Here is a 15,101-nt window from a genome sequence, read left to right as displayed (position 1 = left end):
TTATTTTAATCTTTTAACTCATTCACCCCTGAAGACACATTTGAAGTCTTCCAATTCAAAGGTTAGAAAAGTTCATTATGAAATTTCAGGGGTGAATGAGTTAATGATAATTTCTGTGTTTTTTTTGTAAAATAGCTATTTGCTGTTTTTGTATCATGTCCTTTACTATATTTGTGCAAATTGAGTTCAAGGGTTTGCAATTTGCATTTGAAATTCTATAGACATATGTAAATAAGAAAGTCTTTAAGAGCCTAAGCAACTGAAGTGGATGTAAAGGTATATCCACATATATAATCAACGTAACACCGATGTCTCCTCGGTGGCTGAAGTCTTGCTACGTGTACCATTCATTAAAAAGAAATTAAATTCAGTCATCCAAGGCATGAATTTCTGGTTATCAGTTTCAAAACAAATTGGCAAATGTCACAGAATGTCATGGGTGAAATAAAAAAGTTACTGAACATGCACACTTCAAACATTTTCTTCCTTATGATGACATTTCCATGGTATTGTGTGGTCATTGAAGTTTAGGACACATTTTACAGACTACACTAATAGGGATACTAACCTAGCCACATTGAAATCTAAAAACACCACATTATCTATGACATTCGGTGGCACTCGGGTCTGCAATATAAAACCTACAGATGTTACTATGAAAATCTTTGATGGGGAAAATTTTCATTTGATACCAAAATACCTGGAAGATTTTAATCAGAATAAAACCAGGTAGATTGATTAGAAGGTGCAATAGAACCTTATGGGAATGATGAAGTGGGTAGTAGTACAGCAGAGCATAAACGACTGCTCTGAATGCCGTTTTAAATGGCACAGAACTGCGGAAAGGGAGCGCTTCGGTTATGAATTTATAATGAGAGTGGCGCTGTGACGTCGTAATTGCTGCTGCTGATATCAAACTATTTTGTTTCTGAAATTTCAATACTCTGTCTAGAGGTGAGAGGTATGGCAGATAGTGTCAATGCTTGTACAACGAATAGCTGAAATATTTCTCGAGTAAGTCTTTTGTACTAATATGACCATTAACCTTATATGTCACCATTGTTCCTATTTTCTTAAAGTATTCAAAGAATAATGAGCTTGGTGAATTACTGCTTTACAACCCCTGCAGCATAAAGATACCAAAATAAAGGGTAAAGCAACATGCATGAATGTTGGAAATTAGGTATACTGTAGGTCATGCATTATTAATGTACACAAATCTACAATGCAGAGCTAAAATTTATTGGGACTGGAAAAAAGATATAGGGAAATAACCAAAAGTGTGTTTAAAAATCGAGGATAGAAGCACTGCTTTGATTGATTTTACCATACAATAATTATATTGGTGTGATAAATCAGATATTGATAAGGATCAGGGTAGGACTAGGTATCATTAAACCAAGTCCACCACTCCCCAAGCAAAAACCTTACGGCATAAACAACAACAGGTAGATGGCACTGGAAGTGTATTGGAGCGTTACATCAGGGAGTGGTCGTATACTGTGAAGATGGTGATGGGACCACATGTGATTATACCTACTCCCAGCCTCGGTACCCAGAATCAATACATCATCCCTATAGTGTTTTCTATATCCATGACATGATAACCAATAATCCATGCTTTGACAGGACTAATGGCAAGCGATGGCTAGGCTCTATTGTACAAGGTATAGGACATCGCAGCTTGCTAAATCACCATGCAGCCAAGTCGGGATTACGGCGTAGAATAAATTAACACGTTGACTATAAATGTTAGCTTGCCAATCTCATATCAACATCACACAGCATTTTTATATAGAGTTTTATATCCAAAGACATATGGCGCAGTTTTAATGAGGTTACCTAGCACTGGATATTTGAATAAATATTCACAGCATTGTACCAGTGTTTGAAATGGTGAATGAGTATCTGTTTGATTTAGAATCCAGCTCTCTCCAATGCATTATTTAAGGTTTGAAATGTGTTGGTGTTTTTCGACAAAAATAAATTATTCTGAAACATTCATTTTCACATTTCAAATGCGTACTATTAAGTTTTCAGTGATTGGAATTGGCCGATACATTCATGTGTGACGATCGATATTGCACTAGTAACAAATTATTGATTATAAGTGGTGAATACTTCCAGTATAGTAGATAGAATCATTGGAGTGTGAGCCCTATGATTAGTTATCAATAAGGTAATAACATTTGTGAAATAAGTTAACCTTTTCAATACATAATATAGTGGAAGTCCATAGCTATTCTATAATCTACATCTATTAACTTTTTCAATACATAATATAGTGGAAGTCCATAGCTATCCTATAATCTACATCTATTTCTGTAAGTTAGGGTTGGACAATTGGTTTGAAATCTTAATCAATAATCGGTTTGTAATTGGAAATCGTAAACTGATCAATGATGGATGACATAACCAGTTTATGATGTTATGGGATGAATTGACAACATCAATGGAGAGAATGGTTTACTGTGCATTTGGCATTTTATTTTACAACTTTTACACAATTTTAAAAGGTTTTTTTCCCCAACATCAATCATGGTCTAAACGTCAACAAAACAAATGGCTTCCAATACATACTGTACATTGAATTCATTTTACAATGGAGTTTAGGAATTTTTAATTGATGATCATGATCAGAAAGGTGAAGCCAAACGATGTTCAATTAGGAATTTTTATCATTGGTTCATCACCACTTTAAGTATTTAAGTTATATTTCCTGGTCCAAAATAAGGAAACAATTATAAATAGTGTTTCATTGTTTGAAAACAAAATCAGGGTTCAAATGTTTATATTTATTGAAATGAAAAAACTAATTAAGGAAAGATTTTATCTTGAACATATGGAAAAAGAAAACCTAACCACATATATAATTGGCCAACAACTATTTATCTCAACAACAACAATCGTTCACCTCATGTCATTTCCATCATTGATCTCGAGATTTTAAATTATTTTGCAATATCAACATTGTTTTTAAGTTATGACTTACCTACCTATACAGCACCTATCTTTGTGGTTTATGCCTGCAAGTTGTTTATTTTTGTCTGTGTCAAGATTCTTTTTCTTTTCAGATAATGACAGGCTGGTTAGCATTTGTCTGAAAATATATGCCTTTGTTGTATATTGTGATGTCTGCCATAATTGTTGCCTCAAAAACCGACAAAGATGATCTAACAATTCATCCAATCACAGAACAGCTTTGCTCAAAGTTGCATCTCTGGAACAGCAGTCATATATGAAGAGTTCCAATGCAACTGGCAGATCATGTTCAGTACTTCTAGACAAGGTGTTCATTTAGACCATGGGAAGATAATCACAGCACAATATCAGAACTTGTTACCAATTTGTATTCTTATCCACAGTGAAGAAGGCATTTAACTCATTCACCCCTACTTACCTAAACTGGACTTGCCCAGGCTATAATTTAGTAAGGTTCAAATGTGAGTTTAGGGGTGAATGGGTTAAGCACTTACTTTTATGACATAGATAAACAAATGTCAAGTATTATTGATAATCAAGTTTGAACTCCCTCCACAAATTTGTCCAAAATTTACAAAAGAAAAAACAATCAGATAAAGCTGATAATGCATGTAAAGAACCATCAGTCAGCTTACCAAAAAACAGGAAGTAACTTGTTGCCATTTTATTTGAAATTTTAAGAGGAAGTTGATGGTTTCCATTATAGGTGAAACTAGTCAGGACCAGAGCTTTTTGTCTGAAAAGACAATTTTATGACAAAATGAATTGCCACATGGGATCAAAGACCTGCCATTGTAGATGACCCTTCATTGTATCAGCCAGTTATTTAATAAGATTATTAGAAGTAGCCTATAGAACACTTGAAATGGAACATATAATCTCCATGTATCATACATAGGAAAAGTTTGACATCCAAATAAGGAATGCCAGATGACTTAACCCAGAGATAACAAAGCTGAATGTGACCCTTGTAGTGGAGGATAATTGTATTATCTGTGTTTTGGAGTTTTCTTTAACACCCAGGACATGTTGACTGTCTGATGTGTCTTGCTGTGACTGCTGGTTGTAGGTTGTGGGCCAGTATCCTATACATCATGCCTGGTTCAGGGGATGGAATGATTCTGTAATCAGATTGATGTACCAGGTCTTTTGTGAGAAAATCTCAAACCAATTTTCCTACTGTTGAACGCTGTAGTATGTTATAGAGAAGAGCTCCCTCCGGGCTCTGTAAGTCCAGAGATGTAAAACCTTGTGCTACCTTAACATGGACGCTTTTTGTGATAAATGCAATGATTTTGCCGCTTTCTCCAATAATGGTGTCTAGACGATTCAGGAACTAGTTGCATGTAAGGAATAGCAGAAACTTGATAAACGAGGAAATTATTTTAACGACACAGCGGATAGAAAAATAACCCATTTAAGCGGCACAAAATTGATGTATGTATCTAGCGATTATATATAGCCACAGAGATCTTGAATATTTTAGCAGATAACAGAATTAAGGAAGTACAAAATAAAAAAATAACAAAAAGAAGTGCATGTCAATAGGGAAACTGAGGTAGACGACTTTAACAGGTTAAATTCTAGTCTTTATCATTTATAGTATTGTATTAAACATCATATAGGTTGTCTAAGAAAGTTTGACTAGTATACCGTTAGCTGTCAGTGTTGTAAGATGTCTATAAACACACTTCCGTCTATATAACGACCCCAATCTGATGTACTTCCTGTCTATAATGCTACCTGTGTATGACAACTCCCTGGTCGGTTGCGTATTATATAAGGACAAGTCTGGTGGTCTTTATCAACTTTGATTTCATCAAAATGAAATGTTTTGTGATGTTCTGTTTCAAAAGTAAAACTGGGAAACTGGTTGGCTTCATCTGAAAAGAGACAGTATCACGGTAGAGTTAACCACAACAGATACTACTAATCCATAATTGTTTTCACTTATAACATTTTGTCCATTCATTAGAGGTCACAAAGCTTATATTTACTGCATGGGACATATGTTTCACAACGGGTATATTTTTGTTTTATATTTGTGGTATGAAAAATAATTCATAAGCCCCGTAAATGTGTTGCCCTTCTGCTGAAGATTTAGCTAGGATTGTTGTATAAAATTTCAATTTTATTCAAGGAACGCACCACAAATGCTTGACTCGAAAATGCTATACATGCATGGCTCCAGTGGCTTCCATGTTATATGGTTCTACTGAAATCGTATCAGATCTAATGAAAATAGACTTAAATAAAACTTGCTTCATTGATTGTAATTTGTATTTAAACACAAATGAATTAACTGTTTGTTTAATCAATACAAGTGCAGCAGCTGTTTATATTCCGGAACAAAGAAATAGAAAATCTATTTTACCAGCTAAAATTTCCATTAAACATTATATAACTTGTATGGAGCACTATGAGTAAAGAATTGAAAAATAGAATTGATAATACCTTTGTGTTATTAATTGAGAGAAATTATCAAGGGGGAGGGGGACGATACTGGCTGTCAGTCCTGATGGTCATCATTTGTTTTCCTATCTATATATATTGACTTGATCAAATCGACCGGCTCTTGACCATATATGGTTAATGCATTAAATCTGCTCATATCCATGGACTAGAAAATAATCATATAGACTGTAAAACAAGTATGTGATACCCCTACCATTATTAAATGAAATAGTACGAGGTACAATGTCCATGGTTTGGTGCTCTAAGTAGGATGCAATAACGTTGCTTTGAAGAAAAATAATTATTTGAAGTCTGCAAAATATATTATAAGCACCATGTAGTGCATATTTAACTGTTTTAATGAGGAAACACCTTTTTCAGACGGCTGCTATCGTCATTCTAAAAAATAAAGAGTAAAATATGTCATTCAGATATGTTCTGAACAGGTCCCGGGTCACTAGGTCATGTGGCATCTAGGTCATGATAACTAGAAAAGACATTTCAAAACATTTAGATTTCTTTTAAATAAAATGAGAAATCGATAGCATACTAGTGATGTTAAGTTATGATGAAAAAGAATTCTTTTATGTTTGTATTCAGTGTTTTAGAGAGAAGAGAAATATGTTTTGAAATGTTTTTGAATGCGGAAAAAGAAAGTTTCATTTTTAGCAGAAATTTCAACTTTATTCAATTTCTAGAAGAAGAAGAAGGAAGGAAAAAAACCTGGTAACTGTATCATTGTTTACTCTAGTTCAACAGTTCTGTGAAATCTGCTGAGTTAGAGCTAGGTGAAGGCAACTGTAGTAAGAAAATTTCAATAGACCTATGGAACCCTGTCGGTGTGGTCAATAGGGACTGTTCTTCCTGACACGATGTGATTGATGCCATCAGGCCATGCAGACCAAATATCAGAGATGATCCTGCAGGCTGCTGAAGGTTAAGAAGATGGGATGCCACTAGATAGACGATGAAACTCATTTATCAGAGCTAGGACCGTCCAACAATGTTCTGTGTTTGACTACAGCATCTGTTCTTATTGTAGAACTTTTCTAGAAAACTTAGTCTGAAAGGTGTTTAATTACATGACATCCCTCCCCCATTAGACAATGAACTTAGGTGGGGTATACTGGCATAAAGTGGTGTGTCATAGATAAAAAAAAAATGGGGCTCATTCTTAGTAATTTACTGATTTTAATAAACTTGACACACATCAATAACATACATTTGTCTATTATTTCCATTGATAGGAAGACCATTGGTTTGTTTGGCAACAAAGCCTTGTCCGGTCTATTACCCATAACAAAAAATGATAAGAAAATACTAAACTTTAGCAAAACTAAATTAAAACTCAAAATAGATCAAACTAGGGCAAAAAAAAATGTGAAAGGAAAAAATTTCATGGTGACAAATATTATACAGTACATAAAAGAATAAGACCAGGTGTTCCAGAAGGGTAAGGACCTCCAGCTTCATTGATAACACCTGTCATGTTAATGCAACGAAACTTTGTAACATCTTGCCTCTCCTATGGACTTGTGCTTGTGGCCACCATGTTATATAATCAAGCAAACAAATACATCTGCCTTCATGTTAAATTACAGGGCCACTCAATAATGTGGAGTCCTTAATGGGCACCAAACAACTACTGCATTAAAACACTGGAGAATTTCATCTTCTGTCATTAAATCGAAATATGGATATGGATTTTGCAAAAGTTGTAATTTAGGTATGAGGTTGTGAAATGGTATTGTACACTCCTGAAGGAAAGGAAACAAATTATGCAACGTAGATATGTAGGATAACTTCGTGGAAAAACCTATCCCAAAAATTACCATGACTTTGGAAATATGCAAAGGTAATTCAGTAAAAAAAAAAAAAAGATACAATTAGATCAAAGATGAGAGTTTTTACAGCAGTTTTTCAAAAAAAAAAAACCAAGAAGTAAGCAGTACTGTCTCATTTGTTCATAGATTTTTGTGAGGATAAAAAGGTGTACTAGGCTAGAAATTAATTGAATAGTAGCAAGACTACTTCATTAGGTGAAAAGTCTGAGAACAAGGAGCTTGAAGTCTATTGATCCCTATAACATGTTCAATTCAGCATTTATCCAAGATTGATGATGGCTCCCCCAGTCTGGGACTTGTACATGATGTGCTATGTCAGGGAGAAATCACTATCTGGAACAGAAGCTGTAATGGGGATTTTGATGTTTCACTGTACACAGACCAAAACACATCAAAGAGGACCAGGTAGACTGATGATCTGAAATGGAATACACGGTAGACTGGACACTCCAGGCAGTTGAAAGATGAGTTGAGTCTTTGTATGCAAAATAAAACACCATATACACTGGCTGCTGCTCAATAGATAAGCAGTGACATGGAAAATACTAGTGTCAACGGTTCACACTGGTATATTTAGAAATAAAATTCAAATAAAATACCATGGCAACGTGTAAATGCATCCGAAGGATATTTCCAGGATCTGTAAGGTTTGATTATGTGACAGCCTCGTGAGATGGCGATCTTCAGGTTAATTTCATCATTAGAACCCTGGCTTGACTGTGAATTGAAAGATCGCTTTTACAGCGTGTTCAAGGTCACCTTGTTAGGATTGTTTTATGTGTTTATATTTAAGTTTATTGGCAGCAGGTTTACATTGACATTACCCATGTGTCGCAGCCATACAGATACACTACATGTAAAATCTCAAGTTGTCACTGTTTTTTTTTAAAGATTTCAAAGTAATAAACTTTAGTACTAAGGTTTCTTTCAGGATTTAATGAAAATTCATATGAAAAAAACTCAAATGCAAGTTTTTAAGAAAATTTCATCCTTATTTCAGGTAGTTAAATTATAAATACAGTAATATTGAATTATTTCCGTGTCCCGTAATCACTGATCTTGGGTATGGTGGCTCTATTAAAATAACAAAGAGCAAAGTATGGCTGATGCTAACCCAATGCCACATCAGTGCAATCTGAAGGTAAAATCTATTTCATATTGACCAAAACATTCTTAATTTACTTTTGTTCAATTACAATCAATTACCAGATTGAGAAATCCGGATTCACTGCAAATTTTATTGTCTTGAAATAATCTGTGATGCATTTTAATGGTAGGGCAAGTGCAGATGGTGAGATAAATTAGAGATCTATTTTGTAATAAGTCCCCCTGGGCATGATGAATTGGCAAATGTAAACAGTTCAGGCAGCTGGATACAGCCATTGGGTAAAAATTGAATAATTTCAATGTTGTCATTGTTGCAAAATCATCTTCATATGAAAGATTTATTGACAAAAATCTGTGTACATGTATGAAATAAAAATATGTTTATAAAAGTTAGAGAGGGAGAATTATTTAGCAGTTTAATATAAATTGATTTAACCTATAGTGTTTTTGCCGTTAATGTTTAACAAATCATCTAGATACATTTAGAAAGAAAATTAATTCAATTCTGTTGTGAAATTAGACTGTTATAAGGATTGAAGCAGGAATTTCCAATTTCCATTTGATATGGTATGGATTGGTACATTTTACTTCCACACTCTGTGAGCAGTTAGGGCGACCAGTCATACATATGTTAAAGTGTAAATGTAATTTGTATTCATACCACATTGAATATGCAGGAAATTCAGTTTCAATCTTTGTAGTTCCAAATTCCATCAATTCCAAGTAAAAACATCGAAAACATATAGCAATGGTAATTTTCAAAAGTAGTTCAATTTTTTTTCTCCAGAATTTTGCAAAATAACATTTCTGCACATCACTTGTATGCTTATATAATCAGCCATTCATGGTTCTTGTTCCATCTTCTAAGACAAAACTCTGAATATTCAAGCAATCAATTTAAAAAATAGGAATATTAGTACTAGAGGGATAATAAATTTTCTATAAATTTATCTACAATGTTTAAACTTAAATGTTAAATCTATAAATTCCTTTGGATCTTTATTCTGGCAATTTAAGGTTTTCTTGTGTGATTAAACAAATTGTTATGCTGTTTTAATTACAACTGATGGTGCTTTATTCCTATGCCAATGATCTGTAATGGGGAAAATAGCCGGAAAAAGCTAGGCCACCTCTTTCCTAATTTCCTCTTCATGTGATATAATGGGGAGCCCTTATGCCATTGATCCAGTTCTGAAGTCTGAGAGTAGACCAATTTACCATCAAGTGTGTTATGTCATTTTAACATTGTTGTTGTCTACAGTTATTTCATAGACTCAACTGCCCCTCTGGGTGATTACTGCATTGTGCTGCTACTTGATTTTAACACCCCAAAGACAAAATGGCTTCCTATTAGAGGACAATTGTGTTAATTTACATAGCACTTGTGTGCTAGAATTTGCTCATTTGCTGGTAGTTTATACATCTGCTGGTGGAGATAATAGTTAGGGAAACCTTTAGCGACTGTGGCTCATGAATGTGTCAATCTAAATATAGATCTGTGTGTGTTACCTTTGCTGAAGAATCCCCACGTGCACATACAAACTGATGACAGTATTGTCCGCCTGTGAGACAACAGCCCACACCATATTGATTACCAATATTTACTCTCTTTATGACTGATCAAAGCTGTAGAGAAATTAGAGGTTGATATGGGGAGGTTTTTGTCACTTGATATGGGTCAGTAAGAGCTGGGTATATGTATGTTAGTTGTACTCATCCAATCATATCAAGTCTACCATAGACTGGCCTTCATTTGCTTGTACTATCAATATTCCCTTGGGGTACTTTGTCTAGATTATTAAATGTGGACGATTTTTTATGTGGCTTTATCTAGAATTACCTTCCTTTTTATACCCTACCTGAGTCCCAGGTATTTAGACAGTGCTGTCACATGACTGTTTGTTTTGTGTAGAATTTGTCATGGCAGGACTATATGTGTCAATATTTGTACAAATTGAAAGCTTTTAATATGAAGTTGTGGTATGCTGTAGATGATTGGTTCAGCGGGAGTGTGGCCGCTCAATAGAACAGCCTGTGGGCTATTAGGCCTGTGACATTCAGGTTGGCCAAGTACATAGGAGTTTAGTAGGAAGTGAGTGTGAGTCAGGGCCTTTTAAACACTCTCAGTAGTACAATTGGCCTATCTGGTCTGCATCAGGTGGAAGAGGAGTACTACACTACTACAGTCCAACCAACACCGACAGCAGTCACAGTCTACTTTCACATCCAACCTACAACTCACGACAGAGCGCCACGCTACAATAGTTGGCTACCTTGGCCGGGCGGCAATAATGAATTAATGTGACACACTATGTACGTTTGTTATTACACCTATCCAGGGACACAAACTCCGACAGCAGCCGTAGCACCGCCGGCCACACCCAACTTCGCAGCATCTCCCCACCACACCTTAACTGCGCCTAGCCCCCTCCAGATTCCCATCAACGAGCAGCTTCTCTTACAAGCACCTGTTGCCCAACAGCACGTACCTATTACTCTCTCCAGAAAGGTAAGACATTGGATCCAGCAGCTGACTTGTGTGATGTAGTGTGTGACATGTGCTTTTGGTGCTGTGCTTAGCCAGCCATGATATTTACAGGAGAGCCAAGATGTGTTCTACTTTTTTGTGGGGAACTCATGATGGGACGCTATATGAGTTCTATCATTACGGATACTGTATTCTGTGTGTATGTAATGAAAGTTGGTGAAGTCTATTGGGCGACATCTGCTGGTAGATGGTGTAAATATATATTTTCCAGTTATACTGGTCTGTTTGAATATCCGTTTTATGAAGTACTTATCCCCAGCATGCTGGTTCACTGTTGTTCCTGTAGTACAGATAGGGACGTATGTAATGCGGGATATCACCCTTGTGCAATGGGACAGGCTCTTCGTTTAGTATTAACTGACACCGGGCGGTTTTGTTTGAACAACAGATATGGGAAATTGATTTACCCATTTTGNTTTTGGGGGGGGGGGGGGGGGATTTTATACAGATCTGTTATATGCTTACTCCCTTAATAGATTTAATGTTCTGTAATTATTTCTATGTAATCATATTGATTGGTTAATATTTTAATGCTATCTTAGGATCACATTTAAAAACCTGTCTCGTTTATTTATTCATCACCCTCTAACAGCTGGTAAGTAGATTTTACAGTGATTTTCTGTTCCATGGTTGTGCGGTTTCTTTTTCCTTATTCTATGCTGTTAAATAAATTTTATTCAGCAATTCTTAACATTATCAAGTTCACGTGGGCAATGTCGAGTGAATGGGTGCCCCTACTTGTGAATTTGAGAGTTTTTTCACAGAATTCGTGAGCTGTAAATAGTGGCTTAGAATGAGAAAGATAATATCCCATAGCCCATTGATGATTGGCCTCCTATGACAATCCAAATAATGCGACAAATTGCCATGTTAATTCATCACTGACTGTTTAGTATGACGACGTTTGACCTTGGCCCTGTGTCGTCCTGTACCCTATACAAAGCTCTTAGTGTTCCATACTGGGACCAGGCAGAACATTGTCAAGGTTTCAGTAATATGACCGAGGTTTTCTTTTCTATCTTGATGTAAAGACGTCTATGAAATCAAACATACAGTATATATTTAAGACTCCTCAACTTTCCTCTTATTTACCTTCTGATAGTTTTTGAGATTAAAAATAATTACAGTGGACTTGAGTTTCTGTCATCGATAAGGTTCATGTTACATTGAAGATATAGCTGGTGATCTCTCATAATTGTGTACCAGTTGTCTTGGAGTATTTCATAATTGCCCAGGTTATTTAGGTAGTCACATGAATAACTTTGAAAGGCTCATAATTGTTCTGTTTGAATAGACTTCAAATTTCTTTTTTGGTAATGAGTATTTTAAATGGAAATATATTCTAAATAAGAAAACCAGTGTTCAGGTAAAGGTCCAAATATAAAAGAAACTCTTATAAATTATGTTTTGAAATACTTAGATTTTTTTAAAATTGAAATTTGGCAGTAGTTGATTAGATATATATATTATAATGTGTGTACATACAAAAAAGAAGAGCTTTTCTAAATGCCGATCTGTGGAATGTAAAATGAAGTTGTATTAGGACTACATATATTTTGGTGACATTTCCTACGGGTAGAACAATACCCAGAGGGTGTATCATACCTGGAGTATGTGTGTTGTGTTAAAAGCTTTAAGCCAAGACAAATGTGGGCATTACAGACTAGTGAAAGGTGGAAGATGGACAATGGACATTGATGACCTAAGGCATTAACTCAAACCTTTGTTAGCCTGTTAAGAATTTCCATTAGTTGTGGTGTAATTAAAACCAGTTCTATAAGTCCATAGACAGTGAAAGCACTCCGAAAGGTAAACAGTGTCTCAGCTTATTGTCACTGGACTCTATGTGTGTTCTTCTATTTTATTGTCATGGTTACCAGTTCCTGATCTCTTTTGTCCCTTCAAAGTCAAACAGGAAATATTTACTTTGGAATTCTGTTAGAAATGAGTTGACAGTTTTAAATTGGGTTAGTATTGACTGTTACTTTGTCTGATGTTGTTCATATGACTTGGACAGCATGGTGGTGTCACTACACGAAACCTACTCGAGATCTACTTACCTGTCTGGCCTTGTTTTCTCACTGTTTGATGTTTTAACAGCTTTCCCAGCATGTTTAATGACATGCATAACAATCATCACATGTAGTTTTAAGTCTTAAACCAATGAAAACCACCATTAGAACACTTTGAGCATGATTTTGTCGGTTCTTTGCGTAATTATATCTTTTTATATTATTTGGTGCAAGTTACATTTAGTGTTGATATGGTATTTACCATAGTCAGATGTTCATAGGCTACTCGGTTCACGGTCAAATGAGCAGCGATCGTATCTCGTTTGGTGGTGGTTAAAAGTGCCATTTCTATTGTGGCTATAATTGAAGTAGCGTCTAGTCAGAAATTTTAATTGTTGGGTGTTTGGATGTCGTTTTGGTCGTAAAAATGTAAAAATCAGGTTCTATCGTGGAAATTGATCTCGGTATATGACCTTCATGGTTTGAAAGTGATTACGTAATTACAACATAGAAAGCAAGGCTATGGTTGTTACCATGTGATTCCTACAGTGAGTCGATGATTAGATAATTACAGTACTACTACTAATTAACTCATTTCCTCGACTACCTAATTTGTGTTGGTAGGGTTGATCTTACTTGATGAGGTAACAATCTAGCTATCACTGGTCATCAAGGAAGGTTACTTACAGGCAGTTAGCAGAAAGACATAAGTCATTTGATATTTCCCAAATATATAGATTTCTTCTTAGTCTATCATTGTGTCCAGTTGTCAAAATACAGATGATGTGTTTTGCTATTGGTTCAAACATCTCTCAGACATTAATGGAACTACATTCCATTAAGGAGACAGGGCATGCTTTCCCATGTGTGTATTCAGTTTCACATTTTATATCATAAATCCAATTGTTTCATCTTCCATGGCCAACAAAAATGTCTGCTTCCTGAATTAAGAAGCATGCATTTTGCTATTGAAGATAATTTTAGATTTTGAATGTGGAACAATGTAATATTTTCATATTGAAAGCATCTCAGCAAACTGTTTCCTATTGTTCTGGTAGAGGACATGACCTATTCATCATTGTAAAGACAGTATATGCTGACAAGTGAGAGAAATACACATAATTTACTGGGGATGAGGGTCGACTTAGGTGTGACAGTTCTTTTTCTAAATCACCATAGCGAACTTGAAGGATAAATGATATTCGATTGCCTTTTGAAAGGACATGAAAAAAACAATATTATGTTCAGAAGATTGCTTAGATGCTGAGTAGATATAAAAAGGTAACAGTTTTAAGGTTTACATAGGAAATTGTCTTCTGAAAACAACAAGGCAATATAAAAGTTGATTGTACATGAGAGTGGGAGAGGGAATCCCTATGAATGGGGATATCTGAATGATCTTTGATGATTTTCTGTGAGATAAATTGAGAGAATACTTTTCTCTAGTGTCCATTCCGAGCCTTGTCTGGTATTTATACCATCCTAGTTACGCAATCGTTCATTTGTAATGTCCAACAACACATTTTTAACTTCAGGTTGTATAGGGTTAGATTTACAACACGATTCTCACAGAGGACTGACTCAACCCAAATTTACATTTTGTGTATTTTTCCAGTATACCCATGAAAGGTGATCTCCCTAGGCACTTTTACCTATGCCCATACACATTTGAGCAACATTTAGGAGCTGTGCATTGGTGTAATTGCTGGGATCGCCCATTGTATAGTTGCGAAACAAAATTGACTTAAATTGCAGATTGATTTTTTACCGTAGATTTCTATATCGAAGTTAATCACACTTTCAAAGACAGATTTAAGTCTGATATATGGTGTGCCTGCCTGAGGGATCAGGGGCCATTGTCTATCTCCTGGTAGGGAGAGATAGGTATGGGGTGCAAAGCAATAACCCTCTGCTGTTGTACAAGTGACATACCCACATTGAGCAGGAGAGAGTCTCCGTACAATCAATACTGATAAGGGTATAAATCCCCAGAAATATTGATTCTCACAATACCGAGGGGTGAAATTCAAAATATTGTATGGGTGGAAAGACCAGACTGTACACCACATCGAAAGTCCACTCAATCTGATTGTATCCAAGATATTTGATTTGATGATTTCGTCATGAAGGTAAAGGTCTTCATTGATTTGGGGG

At 35.5% G+C, this 15,101-nt stretch overlaps 1 protein-coding gene across 17 annotated transcripts in view; it reads left to right on the top strand.

The window, feature by feature from the left end:
- Positions 1–15,101, top strand: part of LOC110466629 (polypyrimidine tract-binding protein 1-like) — a 127,676-nt gene that overhangs the window by 51,269 nt on the left and 61,306 nt on the right. For 3 of the 17 annotated variants that reach the window (XM_021523245.1, XM_021523242.1, XM_021523240.1), the window contains exon 1: positions 10,383–10,896. The exons of 8 other annotated variants lie outside the window; for them this stretch is intronic. In XM_021523245.1, coding sequence (XP_021378920.1) covers positions 10,699–10,896 — 198 coding nt within the window. In that variant the 5' untranslated portion in view covers positions 10,383–10,698. Of the gene's footprint in view, positions 1–10,382; positions 10,897–11,527; positions 11,531–15,101 lie in introns of those variants that run through there. 6 more of the 17 variants (XM_021523243.1, XM_021523247.1, XM_021523252.1 and 3 more) reach the window with 4 other exon arrangements.

This window comes from Mizuhopecten yessoensis, unplaced genomic scaffold, assembly GCF_002113885.1.
Source record: "Mizuhopecten yessoensis strain PY_sf001 unplaced genomic scaffold, ASM211388v2 scaffold11139, whole genome shotgun sequence".
Lineage (NCBI taxonomy): Eukaryota > Metazoa > Mollusca > Bivalvia > Pectinida > Pectinidae > Mizuhopecten > Mizuhopecten yessoensis.
Note: the sequence above shows the minus strand (reverse complement) of the source record. Positions and strands in the feature narration are given on the sequence as shown.